General features: G+C 38.8%; 1 protein-coding gene across 1 annotated transcript in view; it reads left to right on the top strand.

Annotated features, from left to right (window-relative positions):
- Nucleotides 1-4,741: 4,741 nt before the first annotated feature.
- ECT2L (epithelial cell transforming 2 like) overlaps nt 4,742-24,530 on the top strand; it is a 43,563-nt gene continuing 23,774 nt past the window's right edge. The window contains 12 exon segments of the mRNA XM_070952192.1: nt 4,742-4,807; nt 7,453-7,565; nt 8,617-8,779; nt 10,147-10,396; nt 12,879-13,012; nt 15,285-15,373; nt 17,606-17,699; nt 17,994-18,162; nt 19,727-19,855; nt 22,058-22,150; nt 23,172-23,354; nt 24,041-24,144. Of these exon segments, the coding sequence (XP_070808293.1) occupies nt 4,742-4,807; nt 7,453-7,565; nt 8,617-8,779; nt 10,147-10,396; nt 12,879-13,012; nt 15,285-15,373; nt 17,606-17,699; nt 17,994-18,162; nt 19,727-19,855; nt 22,058-22,150; nt 23,172-23,354; nt 24,041-24,144 (1,587 nt within the window).

Below are 24,530 nucleotides of genomic sequence, written 5' to 3'. Positions count from 1 at the left end.
TGGGGAAGAAGCTCATCCCAAAGAGCAGATGTTTCAACAGTAAAGGTATGGAGTCTAGGTCCCATTAGATAACTGCCTCAGGGGTCCTGAAGTATGTCTACTTTGCTGAGTTAGATAAGCAGAAATAGCTGAAGATTTATTTATTTATTTATTTATTATATTTCTATACCGCCTTTCTCCTGTAGGACTCAAGGCGGTGTACAGTCAAGAAAAATATAGACACACAAACATCATAAAATTGCTAATTAAAATTATTACTTAGTTTGGTCAATCAAATAAAACCCAGAATTAGATAACATTTAAAAAATCATTCACATGTTCGTATGCTTAGCCCCGCCTGTTGGAACATCAGGGTCTTGAGGGCACGGCGGAAAGCACGGAGATCAGGGATATTCCGTATCTCCGGGGGCAGTTCATTCCAAAGGGTTGGAGCCCCCACAGAGAAGGCCCTCCCCCTGGGAGTCGCAAGATGCGCTCATATCCTGCACATAACACAGCCCTCGGAGCAAGGGAGAAATTGCACTACATTTTCATTACAGCTTTACATTTTATTTATCACTTGGGAGCCCTTGTTATTAGAAAGAACAAGTTTGCAGTTGTACATTGATCTCACCCATTTAATAACCTTGAGGGTGAGAGTGGCCTCAGACATTTTGTCTGCAAGCAGAACAACCAAGCTCGGAGAGCAACAAGGATTCCACATTGGTCCCTTGCATGTATATATATTTATTTTAAGTAATGAAAGTGTGAGGGTATGCTGTTCAAATTTTCCACTTCTAGTTACTTTCAGGTAACTAGCCTTCTATATCTGTATGGTCTTATTATTTTCAGATGATTGATGAAGAGGAAATTAAAACCAGATGCCAGATGCTTATTGTGTGAAAGTGAGTGGTTTCATATGGAGATCATTATATTGATGACTTATTAGCTTAATAACTTGATTCTCACAGTAATAACACCCTTTCTCTGCTGAGCTTTACTGATCTGCTCCCTTCCATATAAGTGGGGACCACAGTAATTCTCACTATTATAGATATTGACAGGTTTTAATTGTTTCAGAGGTGTTACTTCAATGGTAAGTTGTTTCTGTTTTCTGGAAAATTGGTTGAATCCCTACTTTGTATTGCTGTTTGATGTGTTAAAATTAGTAACAATATGGATTTCTATTCCAATACTGGATACTCATGGAAATTGCCACTACAGATGTGAAACCTCTTATGGTGACTTCCTGACAAGTGTGCTACATCGTAATGTATGATTACTAATAGAAGAAGCTGATGTCCAAGGAAGGTAAGCCAAGGAACACATTGATCCTTCGTCTAACTAAAGTAGTCAAGGTGACCACTCAGGATTGCTTTCTCCTTGAGAAAGAAAGATCTTTTATATCTCTATAAAACCTTTCTGTTAATCCTGCAAATCAGATTTTCTGGAAAGAGATAGATAGGACTGCATTTATGATATATGGTATGCCATATATTTAAATGATCTCAACTGCTAAGTAGAGTTGATAGTCTATATATACATACAAACCAAACATCCTGGATAGAACACAGCTTCCCCACTTTAAGCACACACTCAATTCCCTCTTGGCACTGGTGACCCAAAAGAACACGATGGAAATGGAATAAGAAAAAGGGAAAGTCACTGGGAAAGAGAAAGAAAAGCTGAGAACAAACTGAAATAAGATGGGGGGAAGGGAGGAGTAACTGGACAGCAAATTAAGGAAAACCAGAGTAGCCTTTGAAGTTACAAAAAATATTAAACTCACTATGAGGACAGCCTTTTTCTGCAGATTTTGCTTTTGTTGCCTGTGTTCCGCAGCTTTTATTACTACAGAATACAAGACCTCATACATTCACAGCTTCTTATCGGTATTTGGAGAAACCTCACTTCCAAACAAATTTCCACTAATTCAAGGGCTTTTTCAATCCAAGCTGATATGGTTTGAAAAGGGAAAAAGTAAAAGGAATTTGCAGACTTTTGTTTCTGGGGTTTTTTTAGCAAGGAAGAAGGGCATAACAAGTTAAAGTTGCTATTACATTTGGTCCCATCGCTATTTTCATAAGTCCTTCAAAACTTGATTGTGCCAAGAGGCCTGGGGGCTCTTAAGGGAATTGTGAGTTGTTGAGGTAGTTTCACTGTTGTTAATATTTGTTGCTCCCTCCTTGCCTTGTAATAATATTAATGGTTTTAATTATTGCTTTCATAGTACCATTTTATAGTTTTTTATTGTATGCCACCCCGAGTCGCATTTTGTGAGATGGACAGCCATATACTGTAAATATGATGAGGAAACAGGGAAACCCTATATGTCTACATCACCCTTTCATGTCACTTTTGCATCTCATAAGAATTACCACATTTTGCTCTTCTGTGCCAGCAATAATGTATGAAAGTTTGGGGTTGTGTTTTTTTTTTTTTTACTGGGCCTCCCTTTCTAAGAAGATTTTTATCTCTCTCGTTCTCTCTCTTTTTTTAAATCAAAGCCCCACCAGAAGAAATACTGTTGTATAAGTACACAGGTTGATAGAAATAGTGCTACAGTGCCACACAAATCCAAAGAACTTTGCCCTTGTAAAAAGATTCAAACTGGACAAGGAATATTTTCCTTTGGTCCCGAGTCAGCCAGTTTTGGCTAAAAGCCCAAGGTATGTTGTATTGTGTACAGTGGTTCCTATGGAGATGTGGAGAAGACCTTCAGCCAACAGTACTTCTGGCTTTTCTCAGAAGGGAAAGATCCATCGATTCTTAAGGTAAAGTAGTAGATGTCCTTGTGATTATTTATTTGTTCAAATGTGTGAATGGATAGATAGGATATTGAGGGGTCGGGTGTGTGTATTGTGTGTGCTGTGTTTCAGAAACTGCGGAGTTGATATTCTCTTAGTCTAAAAAGAGCAAACACGTCATAACACCGAATCCAGAGACTGATGCACAAAAGCTTAATTTGCAGGATAACTCTAGAGGTTAATAGGATTCAAATTCATTTCAGAGTGCAATTGTTTCCCTTATAAAATTTATAACAAAAACATTCAAAGTTAACCTAGCAAAAGGAAAGAGTGAAAACAAGATTGAAACTTGGAATGTTAGAGGGGAAGGAAAATTTCCCCTTTTTGCTTTTCCAGTGAACATTATTGAGCTTTAATCCCTCTTCTTTCTATCCTGCCTTCCTTATATTGCAGTGTCACCTTTCCCCCCACCCCACGAACCACAAAATCTACAACGGAGCTTTTGAAAAGAAAAAGTGTATGTTTTAATAAGAAACTACTAGCTTAGTATTTGATTTTTCCCTTTCCACACACACATATTGGTAGTAGTCACTGATTTATTCCCTGCATTTTAACCCCATGTTTTAAACAGTTGTTCACCCAAATAGTTTGTGTAAGAATGAAAAAAGAGTCCATGTACACAGTCTAGAACAAGAGATCCAAAGCTCTTCAGCTCATTGACACCTTCCTGATGTTTCAGATTGTTAATAGCTTCAGAGAAAAGAAATGTAATATTTCTATAGTAAATGTAAAGATAGAAAAGGTGAACAGGGATTTCTTCAGATGTATAGTATGTAGAGCTCACCCAGTAACATACAAATTTTTGGTCCAGTTAGTAATACGGAGGATAAGTTAAAATACCACTACAGTTTGTCATGTGGTCAACTCATCATGATGCAAATTAATTGATGTTGGTATCTCACTCAACATGGATTAATGGGGATCCAAGTAATATTTGGGGGGGAGGGGAAGGAGGCAGCGAAGGGTAATCATACAATATGTAAAGTGTCTATTTACTCATGAGGTAGCATTTCCAGAATTCATACTTCAACCTCTTCTGCACATTATAGGCCCTCCCACAGCTTGCACAAACAATGCCCTTTTGGGTAGGGGGACGATGAGTGTTGTAGGCCCAGGATATCTGTCAGATTACAAAAGGCCAATATTTATTTATTTATTTTATTTTTATCCAGCTTTTACAAATAACCCAAGGCAATGAACATATTCAGTACATCTTCACCTTCCGATTTTCTCCACAACAACCCTGTGAGGTGATTTGGGCTTAGAGAGAGTGACGGCCCAAAGTCACCCAGCTGGACTGCACAAAAATCAATCCAATCTGTGTGGTTTTAAGTCAGTTTTGACTGCTAGTGACTGCTTGGACTAGTCCCTGTGTTTGGAAGTGGTTTACTATTGCCTTCATTCTAGGGCTGAGAGAGTGACTGGCCCAGAGTCACAGAGCAGACATTGTATCTAAGGCAGGATTAGTACTCCTGGTTTCCAGGTTTTTTATCCTGCTGCCTATGACAATAAACTGCCTCTATTTTATAGTGTTGCCCTATTTTAATCAAACACTAGCCCATCTTTTGTGTCCGCTACTATTAATAACACATAGCATTAATAGCATAAATATGAAATGCTATGTTTCTTATTTTATAATCAGATCAATATTACAAAAATTGATAGAGGGAATCCAGAATAATTTGAAGAAACTAAAGACACAGTCCAAATATTTGGCTTGTTTTTAGAGGTTTTGTGATTAGGGTGTAGATTTTAGTTGAATTGGAACTCAGCATTTACTCTTGAAAGTTACACCATTATTCCATTTCTACCCACTAATAGGAATCTAACTGATTAACAGCAGACAAAAGTGACTATTACCTGAATAATTATAGTTCATACAATATATACACCTCATGTGACATTTGAAAAGCTTAGGATACCCTACAAGAGACAGTCAGAGTCCGCATCAGAGAATGGAAATCCTGCGTACACGATTCAGTTCTTGGACACCAATTAAAAACAAATCGCTTAACAATCAGGTGAGTTAATATTAAATTAACACTTAGCACTTAAACTGCTAAACTTTTGCTTTAAAATTTAATATTTCCAAAACTTTCATAGCTCGCTTGTCCATCAACAGCAGGCTGGTTTTGTAGTTTGTTTAAAAGTTTCCAGAAAAAAGCACTCTATATGCCAGTTTGTTGTAGCAGAAATATGCATTCCATGAAATTATGGTACCTAGTTCTGCCTATAACTGAAGACTATCATAATAAGCCTTCATAAAAGTTCATAAAAGGTGAGTTCTGCTTCTCACCTTCTGGTTGAGAGAACCAGAGAGAATACATTTGTTATTTTTGCACTTGCTAACCTAGGGGCTGCCTGCAGCAAAAACGTGTTGTTGTAGACAAATATTATTTTGATGCACATTTGACCGGTGGTTTCCATATTCTTACATAAATCTGGAATAAATACAGTTGCCTAATAGAACTCTTGTGCTTTCTTTCTTTCTTTCTTTTTTGCTGCTAACATAAAAAAAAAAAACCTATTAAATCAATCTCATGTCCAAAATGTTTCTCTCACCACAATCAATTAATGCAACATTGCTTTTTAAAAATACATTTGATTGCTTTTAAAATAATAACAAAAAAGAAAAAAAGGAATAAAACACAAAATACATTACAAAAATAAAGTAATGCTTAAAAATCGGTGAAAAATATATTAGATGCATAAATATATACACACGAATAATGTTTGCATCATGTTATATACAGTGGTGGGATTCAGCCAGTTCACTCCAGTTCAAGCGAACCGGTTGTTAAATTTCCACCCTGCGCTATCAAAGTGGATCATGGGTGCTGCTCTGCAATGGAGAAACAGGCAACAGAGCGGCCAGCGCGAGGGAAGGAGGCCGCTTTGCCTCTTTCTTTTCCTTGCCCCTCCTCCTTCCCTCATGTCAGCTCCTCCATTTCCCATTTCTCCATTGCAGCGCAGCACCCAGGATCCACTTTGATAGCAGGGGTGGGGGGGGGCGTGCGGTTAATTTAATAACCAGTTCTCCCAGGGTCAGGTTGGCCAATGCGAGAGGCTCATCCCACATGTGCGGCGGAGCTAGAGGACGGGGCTGGGCCATACCTCCCACAACAGCCAACCTGACCATGGGCAACCTGGTTGTTAAATTACTTGAATCCCACCACTGGCTATATATATTTAGAATTCCAACTGTTTACTGGACATACTATACAAGAAAAGAAACACTAAGAATACCATATAAACATTAGAATGATCTACTGTTGGTTTTTTTTTCACTATATTGTAAGGACATCCATACAGTCTTGTTCTGTCTTGTTCTGTCTTGAGCCATGGTGGCACAGTGGTTAGAATGCAGTACTGCAGGTTACTTCTGCTGACTGCCATCTGCCTGCAATTTGGCAGTTCGAATCTCACCAGGCTCAAGGTTGACTCAGCCTTCCATCTTTTCAAGGTCGGTAAAACAAGGACCCAGATTGTTGGCAATATGCTGGCTCTGTAAACTGCTTAGAGAGGGCTGTATAGCACAGTGAAGCAATTTTATTAATTTTCTGCTTTGTATTTTTTCAATTTTTGATATAAAAAAGAACTACTGCTACCACGCTTCCCACCCACAAAAAAATCTGTTACAACATAAAACAAAATGGGATGCTAGTGGCATGCTACAAAGCTAAATACTTTCCCTTAGCATTATACTTACTAATAGGGTAGTATATTTATTAATGATAATTTTTAATAATATCTTAGGAGCCTAGATAGACCTAAAAGAATGGAGGTCAGCTGAAAGAGAGCTTGCCTACTGCATACACATGATGAAAGAGAAGCATAGGAGAAAGTAAATGAGTGTTCTGTGACTGACACCTGTTTTGTGAGGATGGCAATGATTTATTTTGAACACCTCAGTGGGTCCCCAGATTTTTTGCCCCTAGTCCAGGCTTTTTTAGGAAATAATCCAGCCAGTCAGAACTTCATTTGAAATTAAGGATTTTGTTCAAAAGCTCGATTTTGCAGCATATTTGAGGAACTGTGGTCCTCCAGTTGTAGTAGCCAAAGTCATTAGCACTGTCCAACACAGCCAATGTTGAGGGTTGTTGAGAATTGGAGTTAGCAATGTCTAAGGACTCCAGATCAGTGGTGAAATCTAAAATTTGTTACTACCGGTTCTGTGGGCGTGGCTTGGTGGGGGAGAGGGTAATGTGACTAGATGGGTGTGGTCAATTTTATTTATTTTTTTACTTTTAAAACCATTTTTTCTACAACCTCTTCAGCGAAGAGATTGTAAAAAAATGCTTTCAAAAAGCTCTGACGATCCCAGCTGAGTTGCCTGATCGGCAGAGGCTTTTTTTCTTTTAAATGCCTCTGATGATCAGGCAACTCAGCTTGGATCGTCAGAGGCATTTAAAAGAAAAAAAGTCTCTGATGATTGTGCAGCTCAGCTGGGATGGAGGGGGGCATGGATTTTTGCTACCGGTTCTCCGAACCACCCGCCTTCATCGCTACTGAACCAGCTCCAGATTGTTATCCAAGTTGCATCTTATAATGAGGTTATAAAATGACCCTAAAGTGAAAAATTAGCAGTATTATATGTGGAATGGTCTAATCTTGTATGTTATTGAACTGTCTTTTTTATTTAAAAAAAACATGTGGCTTTGTTTAGCTTTATCAGGAAAGAATCAGACTTATAAGTCACTGGTTTGACTTGTGGACAGACAAACAACGCAAGCAATTTCTCTTCTTGATATTGAACCAGTGCAGTAAGTCACAGCTGAAGTAAGTACTTACTTACTTGCTTTAGTACTATGCTTTGTGAAAATAAAAAGTAGATTATGCAAGGGCGCTTCCTATAATGTAAATTATTCACTGGACCATTGTTTGCCTTTTCTGGAGTCCAATCCTATAATTAGCTGGAACTCATTGAGATCTCCCAAACAGAGATCTAGAAGTACTAATTCTTGTAAAACGTGGATGCACAAATTTGATGGACCAAAAGGCATATTTCCAATCTTTGGGATCTAGATTTCAAAATGCTGATTTGTGCTAAGGCAGAAACTATATATACTGTAAAATTATTTTAAATTAATTTAACATTGTGAATATGGCTATTTCCTAGGCATTTAATAATGTTCCCTGTTCAGTTAACAGTTGTGATTTAGCTACAACTTTTGGTGGGTCTTTGGGCTAGCAACTGTCCATATGTGTTATAAAATACATACATGAAAGCCAGTGACACGAATACCTTACTTCTGTATTGATGACAAGATAAAGTCTTATTCCATATAGTATAGAGCAAAAGAGTTAAGAGAACAAATGTATTTAAAGAGTAAAATACATTTTTTCCCATGCACAGCCTTATTTTCCAAGAAATCGGGGAAAGGTGGGTCAGAATGAGAAAAGTACATCAGATAGAGATCTGCTTCTGGTACTTAAGATCTTGGCCTCCTGATATCTAATGTTAAGGCTGGCCTCTTCTAAATTTGAACCTGTCCACTAGCTTCCTATAAAACTGAAGATTATAATCATGTGTCAATTCACAGACACTAACAAAAAAATATTGGTGTTGCCCTGCCTTAGCAAGTGCTGCCACATGAAAATGAAAGTGAACTTGAGAAGTTGAATGGATGGGGAAAAATCACGGAGGGGGGGAAATCATGGCGTAATCATTAAATGTTTAGAACCTCAAACATGATGTTGCTTTGTATGTAACATAAGCTATGGTTCACTTTTGTACAATCCTCTTCTCCTGGCAAGAAATGTAAGTATTTCCCTAGATCTGATAATTCATTTCATTTTTGTTGTTGTGTTTTCCTTTCTTGTTACATAGGTGTGTTGAAAAATGGCTTGTAGAAAACATCCCACTGACCCACGTAGATTTCACCACTCTGCTGCCACGTTTCCTATCTCTCTATATATTCTCCTTTCTCAGTCCGAGGGATCTTTGTGCTGCAGCCCAAATCAATTGGCACTGGAAATTTTTAACTGAACAGGTAGTATCAGAGTATGCCTTGTTCTCAGGTGAGCCAATGCTACATGCTAGAGTTGTAGAACCATGGTCCTCTAAGTGAAGTTCAACTCCCAGCTGTTCCAGATCATGTAACCCATGGTGAGATACTAGGAACTGCAGTTCAGCAACGTTAAAATATCATAGGTTATCATCCCTCCTTCATTCTTTGAATAAGCCCCCCTCCCCAAATTCAAAATTGAGAGCGAAGGTTACAGAGTCACTTTGTAGTCATCCCAATTAAACACCAAGTTCTTATGCTCATTGATTTGAAATGGCATGACTATTTGTAACATTCCCTAGTGACATTTCCCATTTGTGTTACTTGTCTCTTAATTATGGCCATTTCTTTTCCAATCTTGAATCCTTAGATGAAGTGGGTATGGAAGGGGAAGTAGTCCTGTTGTCAATTATTAAAATTCATTGGCTACCAATTGTAGGAGAAGGAGTGACAGAATCTGGGGGCAGAGCAGTGGTGGTATTCTTTGCTACCGGTTCACAAATGGGAGTGTGCCTGCTCACTTTGCTCGCACGCACCACCTCTGCGCATGCGCAGATCCTTCTGCGCATGCACAGAGCGTCAAAAACGGGATGTGATGACATCTGGGCAGGTGGGTGGAGCCTTCCGCAGCCACTGCTACCAGTTCACCCGAACTGGATATAACCGGCTGAATAGCACCACTGGGGCAGAGTCAAAAAAGGAATCAGCCTAGACTCTACGTAGTCACAAATGGACTAATCCAACCCTTCTTGAATTCAGTTGCCCCTTATCTACCACTAAAATAGTACTAACCGTTAATTGAGTAGATTGCTGTGCAGAGGCATGAATAAATAAATTGATTTAATTAAAACTTCACATCCGTGCCCCTGACATCAATACAATAATTGGCAATAATTAATTTTATATTCAGGTATATTCATCTATTAGATGCTTTCACCAATTAACATACATATAGAATAGCAGAATTTAAATATACCCTTTCTTCTATCTCTATTTATTTTTGTACTATTTATCAATTTTACTTATTGTTTTTCTATATCTCTTCTATTTCCATATATTATTAGGGTATGATCATAATAATTATTCAAATCAACCAGTCCAATTAAAATGAAACCAAATGATGAGGCTCTTGAGTTACCAAGGAATTACCTTTAAGTCTCTTTTAAATAAAACAGGTTGCATGTACCTTCCAAATCAAGAAAAAGGGAGAAGCTGGTATTTGTGTACATCATCTCTATAGATCTGCTTCTCTTACATGTCTGATGTTATCAACAATTAAGTCATACTTTACTTGATTTGATAAGCTTTCGAAATAACTTCTCTTTGAAAATAAGTGTTTTCACTTCCTTAAGGACTGTCTGTGGATGCCAAAATGCCTTAAGTTAGGATGGTTTCTTCCATATGTTCCTGAAAAGAATGAATATGGCGCTTGGAAGCGATACTATATTGCCTGTGCAACCAGCCTGGATTATCTAACTCCTAGGAGAACTGCATACCACAGCACCACCAGTGATCTCAAAACAAAAACTGAAGAGCAAGAAGAAAGATGGCAAGCAAAATGTTGTCAGAAATGTATTTGAGGAGGACTGGCAGTACACAAAAGTCAGTTTTGGTTCAGTTATTAGTAAGGGAGGATCCCATATTTTATCTGTAGCAGCTGGAAATAATTAAGTTCTTAAGAAAACATGAGATACATAGGAATGCCTAGCAAGCCCCAAGGACTAAAATCTGAAATAAATATACAGAAATAAATAGCTTTTTAAATAATTGCATTAGACAGAAAAATAGAAAAGTTTGGCTGAGTTTGACCTCTTTTCACAAATGCAGCAAAGTGATAAGAATATTAGGGCATCGTCTTCTCTTTGAAGTATGTGTATGCCTCCTTAAATTAAGGTAATTATTTTCCATGGGGCTTGAATGTAAAATACTCTAATGAATGATTCCGTCATGTCAAATGATTGCAGTAGTGGAATGCAGTTTATAGAATGAGTCATTCTTTCTCCTCTGTCCCTTACTGCTCTTATGAATTTGATTCTCTGCTTATGCCAGTTTGGTTTGGATGCCAGTAGTTTCCCCCTTTAGCTTAATTTATTTACCGTATTTTTCAGAGTATAAGATGTACCTATCCCCCCCCTAAAAACGGGTGAAAATTTAGGTGCGTCATATACACCGAATGTAGCTCCGCCCACCCACTGGCCCCCACCCTTTGGCATCTGCCTCCCAGCAGTTACCTCCTTGTAGCAAGCAGCAAGAAGAAACAGCTCATTTCAGCTTCAGCACAGCCTAATTAGCACAAGTTGATTGGATTAGCCTTCAACTCAGCTGTTTTGCTCTCAGCTGTTTTGCACAGGCCTCTGCTGCTTGCTGCAAGGAGGTAAATTGCTAGAGCAGATTTTTCTTTTCTTGTGCTAATCAAGCTATGCTGAAAACGAAAATGAAAGTAGAGCAGGCTGTTTGCTGTTTGCTGCAACAAGGCAAAATTGCTCAGAGGCAGGGACAGATTTCTTTTTCTTGTTTTTCTCACCAAAAAAGGTAGGTGCGTTTTATAGTCCGGTGCGACTCGGAAAAACACAGTAATTTTATTTTTCACATTTCTGAACTGTCCATCTCCCTCAAAGAGTGTAGCTGCAGTCTCGACACCTACCATGTTTCCCCAAAAATAAGACTGAGTCTTATATTAATTTTTGCTCCAAAAGGCGTATTAGGGCTATTTTCAGGTGATGTTCATATTTTTGGGGAAATACAGTATTAAATGCCTCTGTCTGGCTTACAATCCTAACTGGAGTAGGGCTTCTATTATGAACATCCTAAAAAATCATGCTATGGCTTATTTTCCGGTTAGATCTCATTTTCAGGAAAACACGGTGGTAGTCTCTCTCTCTCTCTCTTTTAAAACTAAACCCGGACAGAAATTTGTGGGCCAAATCTTTTATTTGCATCCTCCATGGCGTGTTCCCATTACAGCAGTGGAGAAATTTGAACCAGTTTACTACCGGTTTGCTGGTCGCGCATGTGCCAAACGTATGCTGTGCGCGCGCATGTGTAGTGAGCACCAAACATGAGCTGCGCATGCAATGCGCACCAAAAGGAGGCTTGGGAAGGTAAGTAGAACAGTGCGGGGGGGGTGATCAGCTGTGGCGCGCGTGGGAACCTTTTTAAAAAACTTTTTAAAAGCATTTTTTACTACCAGCTTGGTCAAATAGGTAGTAAAAAATGCTTTAAAAAAGTAAAACAAAAGGTTCCGACGATCACGTGGCACAGCTGTGATTGCCAGAGCCTTTTTTTTTTTTTTACTTTTTTAAAGCATTTTTTTACTACCTATTCGCCAAAGCCGGTAGTTTAAAAATGCTTTTAAAAGGTAAAAAACCCAGCTCCGACGATGACAGCTGTGCCGTGCTATCGTTGGAACCTTTTTTTTTACCTTTTAAAAGCATTATTTTACTATCGGCTCAGGTGAATAGGGCGAAAAATGCTTTAAAAAAGTAAAAAAAAAGCTCCAACGATCATCTGAGCGACACGCGATCGTCAGAACTTTTTTTTTTTTTACTTTTTATAGCATTTTTAACTACTGGTTCTGGAGAACTGGTAGTAAAAAAATGCTAAAAAAGTAAAAAAAAAAAAAGTTCCGACGATCGCGTGTCGCTCAGCTGATCGTCAGAACTCTTTTTTTAAACATTTTTTACTACCGGTTCGGCAAACCAGCCTGAACCAGTAGCATTTCACCCCTGCATTACAGGCATTGTGCTAAAAAGAATAGGGAGACAAAACTGAACAAGTCATGTCAATCTTCTATTATGCCAAATATGATGAACGGTTTGCCCTTTTTTAGTAGAACAATTTGCATTTTTTGTGTGTTGCATCTGTATAAAGATCCAAATGTGAGTATAGTTGTGGGTGGCTCATTGATTTATACCTAAATTCTCTTCTGATTAGGAATCTTGAACAGTTTATTAAAATCTAGAACTGGCTGTAAATTAAAATAGATTTTTAAATTAATAGTATAACCTGACAGTGAAAAGGGGAGCATAAATAAACACCTTTTGAAACTGACATACAATATAATTGAATGGGATTTATTTTTCAGAGGAATTATTCAAAGCCCGTCCACCTTGGATAAGTGGAACCCGTAGCTCAGGATTTTACAAGTCTGGATTTCAACCACAATTGTCCCAATCTATCTATGACCAGGCTAAATTATCAGCTGAATTATTAATGAAGGTATTATTTTTTTCCCTCCTCAAATGTTTACGTTTTTATGTTTTTGCATACAGAGCTTCACTTAAGACTTTGTCTCCATCCGCAAAATAATTTTGAATCTCATTGCTTAGAGCTTCAGCATGTGTTAAGGAGAGCAGTGTAGGCATCTGAGTAAGTGAACTTTAGGGGCCTGAGGATCTGCTAAACAAGCAACGTTGGCCCTGGGATCCCCATTTTTGTTAATCTCATCTTGCTGTCCCTGGGTTTCCATCAGTCTCCTCTGACTGAATAACGATAGTAGGAAAACCACTCTCTTCAACTACCCCCTTTAAAGGGCTATGCAGATTAACGTAGATGAGTGTTGCTCAACCTTGGCAATTTTAAAACGTGTGCACTTCAACTCTCAGCATTCCCATCCCAACGTTGAGAAACACTGATCTACATAAATAATCTAAGAACCAGCAAAGATGGTGTAGGATAGTGGCATCTTGTCTGGTACTCCCCAATGGCTGCAGCTGACACTATCTGTGCTTGTATCAAGTACAGATCGTGTCTGTATTGCCTAGTGCTGTGATGGTGAACCTATGGCACACGTGTCAGAGGTGGCACACAGCGCCCTCTCTTTGGGCACGTGAGCCATTGCCCCAGTTCAGCTCTGCTGCGCATGCGTGCTCGCCTCCCACCAGCCAGCTGGTCTTCAGGTCTCTGCCGCATATGCGCAGGGGGCGGGGGGCATGGGGGGGCCGTGTGCATGTGCAGGGGGTGGGGTGTGTGCAGGGGGGACGCACGCATGTGCGGAGGGCCGCGTGCACATGTGCGGGACCGCACGCACATTGCATTCTGGAGGTTTGGGCGCACGCACCTGCTTTGGGCACTCAGTCCAGAAAAGGTTAGCCATCACTAGTCTAGTGCCTTTTTTCCTTCTTAGAGAAATTTTGTATTCAAGGAGCAGCATTTTCTGTATTTTGACAGCCCTTTCTGAATTTTAGCAGGCACTGCTAAAGTTCTCAAGATGAGGTGTGATACTTTCCATTTTGGTCTTGTTGCAGATCTACTTGGTTAAACAGCAGCAGCAAATTGATTTTTCTGAAGCCACTCAAATGGCTTCAATAATTCAATCTGAATCTTTGTAGCAGAAGATGAAAATGTTTAGCCAACAATAGAGGAATTAAATGTCAATGGTCTGGGGATCTGTATTAATCAAAAATATTACCCTTTTCTTTTGTTCTGAGCAAATTAACATGCTCCCAACCTGTACATCCCCGGAGTTCAATTCATTAAAAAGAAAATGCAGGAAGATCCATTGCAATTTAAATGTAAAATGGAATGTCAATACGATAATGACAATATATTATCTTCCCTCCTCCCAGTTGTATCCTTATAACAGCCTTTGGGATTAAGAGTTGTTAATGCCTCCAAATTGCAGAACATATTTTGACTGTGAAGGCTTAGGCCAAGGGACAAACTGTGCAGCAAATTCTTTTCTTGTTCAATAACTAGATTCTAGTTGCTCATAGATTTGTTCCTTTTGGGGGTGGGGGCTGCTGAAAAAATGAAAGGGAAACAATATACAGAGGAGAAACCTTCCTCAAAGACCTGAGTTGGGAGGCTAGACCTTGGCAGATGTCCTTTTTTCCTACTCTGACTCTATGAATGGTGTCACCTTTACTCCTCATCCTTCAGCAGGTAGTCTACACCTCCTGCAGGAATTTAGCACTTCGATGTCTTGCCTTTTCTACAGCAGTGTTTCTCAAGCTTAGCCATTTTCAGCGGTATGGACTTCAAGTACCAGAATTCTTATCAATGGCCCTGCAAGTTGTGGAATAATTGAAACTGAAGTCCACACACTCCAAAATGGGCAAGGTTTGGAAGCACTGTTCTATAGAGCAGGGGTGTCAAACTGGTGGCCCGTGGGCTGGATGTGTCACGTGCAGGCCACGCCCACCCCAGCTCCATGAAGGGAAAAAACGTGGCAATATATCATGTGACAGCAATGTGACGCTGCGAGTTTGACACCCATGTTCCAGAGCAGGGGTCTCCAACGTTAAGCCTGGCGGACTTCAACTCCTAAATTCCCCAGCCAGCAAAGCTTTAAAGCTTTGCTGGCTGGGGAATTCTTGGAGTTGAAGTCCGCCAGGCTTAACATTGCCAAGGTTGGAGACTCCTGTTTCAGAGTATACACCTATCATCCTTGAAGTTGTGGTTCCTCTTAGATATGCCATCCCATCTCTCTCTCTCTCTAAATGCTTTTATTGAAAAAGTACTTTCCACAAATTATTCACTTTTCAAACAGATTCATCAACAGAATAAATCTGCATCAGGGTTCAGAATAGAAGCTGAGAAGCCGGTCGTTTTGTCGTCTGGGAAATCTCTACCAGAAAGGTAAATGCCTTTTCAAATTAAGGTCTCTTCTGCATAAGGAAAGAATATGGTTAACAAAAGTTTCTAAAAGGGTTCAGAGCTAGAGATAGAAGGGAATCTTACCTTATCCCCATGATGGTGAACTTATGGCACACGTGTCAGAGGTGGCACACATCGCCCATCGCCCCAGTTCAGCTCCACCGCGCATGCGTGCACACCAGCCAGCTGGTCTTCGAGTCTCTGCTGTGCATGCAGGGGGGGCATGGGGCATGTGGTGGGGCCTGCATGCATACACAGGGGCAGGACGCGTGCAGAGGGCATACACACATGCACAGCAGGTGGGGCACATGCATGGGGCCCGCATGCACATTGCATTTTGGGGGTTTGGGCACGTGTGCGTTGGGCACTCGGTCCGGAAAAGGTTAGCCATCACTGCCTTATCCTGTTCACCATCTGAATTAAGAATAAAATCCCCGTCTTGGGGCAGAAGCAGAGTTTCCTTGTAACATGGGGGTTTGACAATAAAGCTATATATAGGCCGTAGCAGTGTTTCCCCAGTATTTGCTTGCCTGCTGTATTTCTTAAAAGCTGTAAACTTTGAAGATAACTGTCGGTCTATAGCTGTGCCTTCCCTAAGAGAAAAGAGGAAAAATATGTTTCCTCTCTTTGTCCTCTCCCCTTCCCTCTGTTCCTTGTCTTTCCTTCCTCTGGCGACATTCAATTTTTTTTGTTGCAAATTATGTACAGTATACAATGTCCAGTCTGAGAGAGAAAATTGCTTGCTTTGGGTATAGAATAGAATAGAATAGAATAGAATAGAATAGAATAGAATAGAATAGAATAGAATAGAATAGAATAGAATAACAGAGTTGGAAGGGACTTTGGAGGTCTTCTAGTCCAACCCCCTGCTTAGGCAGGAAACCCTACACCACTTCAGACAAATGGTTATCCAATCTCTTCTTAAAAATTTCCAGTGTTGGAGCATTCACAACTTCTGGAGGCAAGTTGTTCCACTGATTAATTGTTCTAACTGTCAGGAAATTTCTCCTTAGTTCTAAGTTGCTTCTCTCCTTGATTAGTTTCCACCCATTGCTTCTTGTCCTGCCATCAGGTGCTTTGGAGAATAGATTGACTCCCTCTTCTTTGTGGCAGCCCCTGAGATAGTGGAATACTGATTAATTGCCTTATGATGGGGACATGGTAGGACCTCTGTTTGCTGTGCCACAGCTAATCTGTTCTGCCATAAATAGCCAAGAAATACCTATCTCTGGGGTATCTTTTGTCCGTGGGTGCTGCTATGGAGATTTATGTGCAGCATAAAGGCTGGTGGGGGAATTCTGTGAGTTGCAGTTCACATGTCTTAAATGGCCAAGGTTGAGAAAATTAGTATAGAGGTTGATTGAAAACATTTGCCTTAGAATTTCTGTTTCCAGTTGGTGACCAAGAGAAACTCTGCTGTTGCAGGAAATAGAGTAGTATTCCTTCTGGGCCCTGTTTTTGAGATTCAGCAAAGGAAGGACTGATAACAATGCACTGCGTAGTATCTAGTCTGTTTCTATCTGCTAGTGGAACAGAAAGACTTGTTGGCTTTGCAGAAATGGCATTTTCCTCAGATCTGAAGCTTCCTGAACAAATATGTTGCTTTCACACAATTGTGAAGGGGTGGGGGTGGGGTAGGGGAGACGACATCAGGGGAAATCCTGTTGCAGGAGAGGAAATCTGCTGGTGTAATATTAGAGGGAGACTTCAATCTGGATGTAGCCCCAGGATGACCTTTGGAAGCTGAGTGCACAACATTTTTCTCTTATAATTAAAAAAAAAAAAAGCAGCCTCTGAAATATTAGGGGAGTGGCTTTAGAAACTAAGCTGGCAGATTTGCTGCTAAACAGGTAGAACTTTTCACCTAAAGCATGAGAAATTCAGCGAGGAGTCATAATATGACCAGAAAATAATGAGATCATTCAGCCAGTATGATGACTTGCCTTACTAACTTTAGCCAATGACAGTTTTGAAAAGTTAAGTGTGAAATAAGGTTGATCAAAGTTTATCTATCTATCTATCTATCTATCTATCTATCTATCTATCTATCTATCTATCCAATTTCTATTTCTGCCCATCTCAAACAAACTTCTAAGTGGAACTTCATTTGTGTGACATTTGATCATCATAATCATAAAGCTTCATATGTAGTATTAACTTTGTATTTGTACAGAAGGACTATTACAGCAGTTCAATCCCTAACTTGTCTCATAGATTTTGTCAGCCTGTTTCCCAAGGATACCCCAATGGGATGCATTCACTCCATCCACATCTGGTCTTGATATCCTCCCACATACCTGCATATGAGGTAAAACTTTATGGAATCAGTCTTTCCTGATTTCCTCCATGGGACTGAATGAAATGTCTTCTTCCCTTTTGTACATATAAGGAGGCGCGATGAAACAACAGAAAATCTGCTAGGTCAAATAGGACAAAACAAGGACCCAAACTAAATTAAAATATATTTCATATCTCCAAACTTTTAATATACCGTATGAGCTAAAATTGGGAAGGAGTGAAAAACAGAAAGAAAGCTAGCTAAACACATTTGCTTTTAATTTGAAAACTATGTTCTTGTTGTTTTCTTCCAATTTTATTTTAGATGGTTGTGGACAGTGTTAAGCTTGGCGTGGTTCTGGTAGTATATGAACATACTGGGACCACACTGGAAAGCCTTATTCATTCTGTAGAAAGCGCCTTGGATGGCCATATAGCAAAGAGTATTGGGATAATTAGTGATGGAGATTCCAGAGAGATTAACTTGCTTCAAGGTAGGCTTAAGATAAAATAATAAGATTCTTGAATGAGTGATATGATATTTTGTACTGAAATGTTATGTGAAAGAGTTGAAGTATGTGGAAGTGAATTTCTTTAAGACTCCGAGTTGTTGGGAGACACATTGCAAGCTATATTGATTTACCTGTTTTCTAGCTGATTATGAAAAACAAACCGCTTCCAGAAAAAAAGATAACTATATAAAATATTATTGTTAAAATATTTTTAAATTACCAATGGCAACAACAACAACAAAAATCCTACACTAGCAAATATATCCATATACAGTATAGAAGTAGTCAAGTATAGATTTTAAAAACATTTATGTTGGAAAGATACTGGAGAAAACAATGGAGAATTGATTAGGGAATGGAGGAATAGGAAACCAAATCAAATCTAAAACTGACCAAATCAAAAATTTTATTAGGAAACTATGGGTATCCTTTGTTTGTTTCAGTTCAATTAAATTTCCCTTCTTACAACTGTTGTTGTTTATGATTATTGCTTTGTTATTGATTAAGAGGTTATAAGAGCTTCTGAGTGTGGAATTTAATTATTTTTGACTTGCCCTAATAAAATTTCTCTAATATTCTCATCCCCCACTGACATTTAAAGACCATAAAGTATAGCAAGTTATATTTGATAATCATAACTTCCATAACTAGTTTTCAATTATCAATCTTTCATTTTTTCTGTGATTTGAAAACCATGTAGTGGTATAAAAATGCATTAATTTCTTCACTTCCCAGTAATTTGATTTGCTCCCTTTGCTCAATATAAGGCATATTTCCTTACTTAGGAAAAATACAAACAATATTTCATGTAGAAGTCTAATTATCTTTCCTCAGCCTTTTATTAGCTTTATTAAATTTTAAGTACTTTTTTTTTAAATAGAGATCCTGCTAAAATAAAAGAATATTTGGAAATGTAGAACAGAAAGAGAGCATCAGACAACAAGAAAGCCCAAGATGTAAAAACATAAAAAACCCTCATATATTATACTTGCCCTGTATAAGTATAGTATACTTATACTATACTTGGCAAGATATTCTTGCCCTGAACTCTGGGATAATCTTTATATATCATCATCAATGCAGATGGCAATTTGCAAAGGAAGAAAAGTTTTGCTGGTTCCTGCCTCAGTTTGATTAGAATCTAAAAATATATACAAAAAGGAGCAGGAAGAGGGAAACAGGACAATTCTTACACATTTCCTACACTAGGAGAAGATTATTGTGTCTCTAAAGTTAAGAGATAGGTTCCAACTCATTAGTATCAATGATGTGTGACAATCTTATAACTTCTTAAAAAAATAATAGCCATAGGCGTTTGTGAATCTGAAGAGTAGCAAAATCAGAGTCTGGCATTTTACTTATACGTTTTCTAGAAAAAAAAAATGAATTGGTCAATACTTCCTGATGAGGTATAGTAGTAGAATCTTTTTGCAATTCCAGGCAGTTGGGATCCTAAATATTGTCCATTCTTTTCTTTTCTTTTTTGCTTTAATTTAAAGTAACACCACATTCAGCTTAAATGCATCCTTTGCTTAATTTTATTTAGGTTACAAAATCAACGCCCTAAATCTTCTTAAACCTGAAGTGAGAGAGTTTTGGAAGCGCTTAAAAAGTTGCATTATCTCTCCAGAAGAAGGTGGAAGCATAGACCTCTTTGTTCCTCTGGCAGCTTCAGGTCAGTCTTACTTGCCACCCAGAAAAATTGGCATCTTTCCCATTGTTTACAATAGATCTAATCAAACAGGAAACTCCTTTGATTTGGTTGGGGCTTCAAAGGAGCTACCATATATTATGCAACGGTTAATTACGTGGCCAGAAACCATGAATGGTTTTGCTTCTTCCCTCTTCCTCCCCAAACCCTTTTCCTTTGGGTTGTGCCTTTTAGATATTAGCCAGAAAGTGGGCGTTATCACCACTTACTCATGCTTTCAAGTCATTTCCACAGTACAAACATAACCAGGGACATACATTGATCAAAAAGTCAAGATGTTTGCCTTAACCATGTGATTGAAGCCCCAATGTGTGTGTGTGTGTATGTGTGTAAGTATGATTGAGTTCTGTGATACAGGCTCAGTCAACAGAAATAGCATCAAAGGGTAGTAAAATATGAGGAGCGAAGAGAAAGCAAAAGGCACATACTGATTAGAAACATTATTCCGAGTGATTCCCCCCCCCCCATAATGGCCATAACAGCTCATAGTGAATCTATTCCAGAAGGGGTAGCAATGCTGTGAGATCACAGCATCTGGGTCAAGGAAAAAATCCCCTTCACCTTATTCTTTCAAACAGGCAGTAAAATTAAACTGAGGAAAAAGTAACACCACATTTCTTGTGGGCTACTGATTGCTCAACATAGAGCATGTGTTTTCCTATCTCCAGGAGGAACAGGCAACTGCATTCATCCACTCTTAGGTAGAATAGAACAGAACAGAACAGAACAGAACAGAACAGAACAGAACAGAACAGAACAGAACAGAACAGAGAACAGAACAGAACAGAACAGAATTCGAATTCGAATTCGAATTCGAATTCGAATTCGAATTCGAATTAGATAGTTGGAAGGGACCTTGGAGGTCTTTTAGCTCAAATCCCTGCTCAGGTAGGAAACCCTATACTATTTCAGACGAATGGTTGTCCAATCTCTTCTTAAAAACTTTCAGTGTTGGAGAATTTACAACAGGGGTGTCAAACTCACAACGTCACAGAGTCGTCACATGACATATCATGACTTTTTCCCCCTTTGCTAAACCGGGCATGGGCATGGCCAGTGCATGACTCATCTGGTCTGCGGGCCCGCAAGTTTGACCCCCCTGATTTACAACTTCTGGAGGCAAGTTGTTCCACTGGTTAATTGTTCTAACTGCCAGGAAATTTCTTCTTAGTTCTAAGTTGCTTCTCTCCTTGATTAGCTTGAGGTTTATTTTAGGGTTGCAATTGCTACATTCTACATTTTTTTCAAATAATGTTTATTAAAACTTTGAATTAAACAATAAAAGATAATAAAGATTAAAAGAAAAAAAAATGCAAGAAAATAAATGTATAAAGGGAGGGGAAAAACCCTTCTCCCCAAGAAAATGACCCCTCACCCTCTTCATGGCAAGTAGACAGTAAACAATTCCATAATCTCTTCACCTTCTCTTAGCTAACAAATATAAAGCTCTTCACCTCATCACCTATTTCTTAACAATAGGCAAATCAAATAAGTAACTATGTTTTCAATCAAGTTACCAGCAAAAGATCCAAGCCGAGGTCTAAATTTTTAATCAACATACTGTATATAAAACTCAACATTCCTCATCTTGTCTTGTAAACTATAGGCTGTCCTCGACTTGTGACCACAATCGAGCCGAAAATTTCTGTTGCTAAGCAAAACAGTTGTTAAGTGAATTGTGTCCTATTGTAAGACCTTTTTTTGTCACAGCAGTTGTTAAATGAATCATTGTTAATTGTTAAGTGAACCATATAGTTGACTTTGGTTGTCAGAAGCTTACTGGAAAGGTGATCAGATGACCCCAGAACAGTGCAACTGTCATAAATACAGCCAAGCATCTGAATGTTGATCACATGACCATAGGAAGGCTTCAACCGTCATAAGCATGAAAACCAGTCATAAATCACTTTTTTTTCAATGCCATTGTAACTGTGAATGATCATGAAACAAATGATTGTAAGTCGAGAGTATAACAAAATACCATTTGAAAGTCAAGAAATGACCCCAATATCCTAATATAAACAAAATAAAAAACCCCAAATTTAACATGAGAGAAGGAGCCATTTCTCCTTCACAAAAAACCATCCCCAATCCACAACATTCCAAATAACACCTTATCCTCAAATGCATGCTACATTTTTAAACGATTATTTTAATCATTTTCAGAGGCCGGAAAAGAGATACTTTCACAGCTGACTCTTCTAACTGGAGCATTCTTCAGGACTCCTACAGGAATAGCTACGGGGTCTTATCAGCACAGTAGGTGGAGAAAATTCCTACATATTTGGGAAGATCTACATCAAATATTTGACTGCTGGCCATATTTTAATTCAGCTGCATCCCATCTTTTCCTCAGAGTTGCTGGGCCTCAGCAAGAATTAAGGCAGAAGCCTCAGCAGAATTAATATGTATATATATCTGAGATTTTTAGCGGATGAGATTGCTAATGACATTTGCTGGCAAAGAACTATTGCCAATCAGAAACTGACATATCAAGTTTAAGGATCAGTGATCTGACTTGGCACAATAAACAGATGCAAATGGTATTTTGTAATGGGATCCTAAAAGAATCTAAACAGGCAGCAGCAGGTTCTTCTAGATCTTCTTAGCAATACTAAGAAGACAATTGAAATTGCTGGATGAACTATAAGATGCCACTGTAAAACAATGTTGTCTATATAGGTGTGTATGCTTCCACATGTTATTAACTTGCAAGAAGTCCAAGCAACAGGCTTTGAACAGGGGAAATTGGAGGAAAGAGAAACAAATTTAATTACATCATTAATACTAACACTTTTATGTTGTAGTGCTTCGTTAGCAAAAGGATTTGCCAGTGACATCATCATTGCCTGGTGGGTGCCCACTTGGGGACTCATTTTGTGTCTTCATGATGTTGCCCACCAAAGTGGTACCCATTTATCTACTTACAATCGCCCACTTTTGAACCGCTGGGTCAGTGGGGAGCTGGAGCGAGTGACAGGAGCTCACCCTGTCCTGCAGCAGCAACATGTCTCAAACGTGAGGCTGCTGATCATCAGCCCAGTGTTCTAACCTCATGACCCACCGTGTTCCTACTACAACATTTATATGCAGCTTTGCTTTATTTTCCAGGGTTTTTAAATACAGAAAATGGTTTCTTATTTGATAGCATAAGAAACTTATTTGATGTGCTCCCCACATCTTAGCTAATTCTGTTTTTTTGCGGGGGGGGGGGGGAGTGGAGAGACTGGAACATAAGAAATAGTCCATGGAGAGAGAAATGACTTTTGTGTTATTACAGTCCTCAGTGAATGGCTGGGAAATCAGAAAGAAAGCTCTCCTCCGCTTCTCTACCTCACTGAAGTAAAACTGCAAATATGGCTCAGATTCACCGAGCTTCTGGAAGAGACACTGGATGTTGTCAGGAAAAAGCTGAGTCCATATTTTTTTGATCTGCAAAAGAAGATGGTTGGCAAAATTCTTGGTAATTTTTCTCATTATGGTCCTCTATGTTATATCTGAAATAAGAATTCCACTGGACATTTTAGACTTTTTGCCAGTATAAGAAATGCATCCCACCTTAAAAATGGTGTTCGGTTTACTATAAAGATAGATGATGTTTTTTGGCTTGGACTGCACATTATAGATGTGAATTTTTCCGTGCTGTGTATTTGTGCCTTCAAGTCAATGTTGACTCCCGGCAATGGCCTGGACATGCCTCTGCAGTTTTATTGGCAAGATTTTTGCCCTTGCATCTTTCTTAGGGGTGAGAAAGAATGACTAGTCCAAGGTCAGCTAACTGGCTTCATGTTTAAGATGGGACCTAAACCCAGTTTTCTGTTTTCTATCCTGGTTATGTTAATCACTATTGCAAAGTTGTATTCTATATGTAAAATCTCATTATTGAGTTTGACTTCTGTTCAAATACTGATCAGGGTCAATACTGTTCAGTTGTGGGCAGTCAGCTAGATTTGATAGATGCTACCAACTAACTCTTTGTGTCTGGATCTGTGTATGTGCACACACAAGTAACTAGGTAATCAGAATATGCAAAATAATCTAGTTTAAAGGGAATTTCCTGTTTTTGTCCCCCTTTAAATAAAACTATGTAATGACAAGTAGCAACCTTGTGAGTTTGACACCTTAAAGTAACTAATATTTCATACACAGGTCAAATTATGTTTAATACTATGCATTGGTCCAATATTCAAGACAATGAAAGAATAATCCAGACTTTGACTAATGGATTAGTTGAACTCTCAAGAGGAAACCACGTATGATAAGTGTAATCTTTTAAAGTACTATATATTAATAATAATTTGCAATGGCATCAGTTTTGACTTCAGGGCTTAATTGGAGTCCTTCCATTGGCATCATTGTACTATCTTTAAGACAATGGGTGCTTCCCCTTGTTGAGGAGGCAGAGTAATATTATTTTGTGGTGGTCCTGAAAACTAGGAGCTAAAACCCTGGTTCTATGCATAAACTATCACTTAAAATGGCCACACCATTGTAATCCCCCTAGCACAACTGTTTCTTGCTTCTTAGATATGTTGGATCACATGGAATGTGATACATGGAATAAATCTCTCTGTGAACTCACTTGCTAGTCTGATAGCCATTATGCCCCTTTTCAGAAAATCTTCCAGAGATGATGTGA

This window comes from Pituophis catenifer, unplaced genomic scaffold (assembly GCF_029215685.1).
Source record: "Pituophis catenifer annectens isolate HBS135680 unplaced genomic scaffold, rPitCat1.0.hap2 SCAF_1, whole genome shotgun sequence".
NCBI classification, from domain to species: Eukaryota; Metazoa; Chordata; class Lepidosauria; order Squamata; family Colubridae; genus Pituophis; species Pituophis catenifer.
Note: the sequence above shows the minus strand (reverse complement) of the source record. Positions and strands in the feature narration are given on the sequence as shown.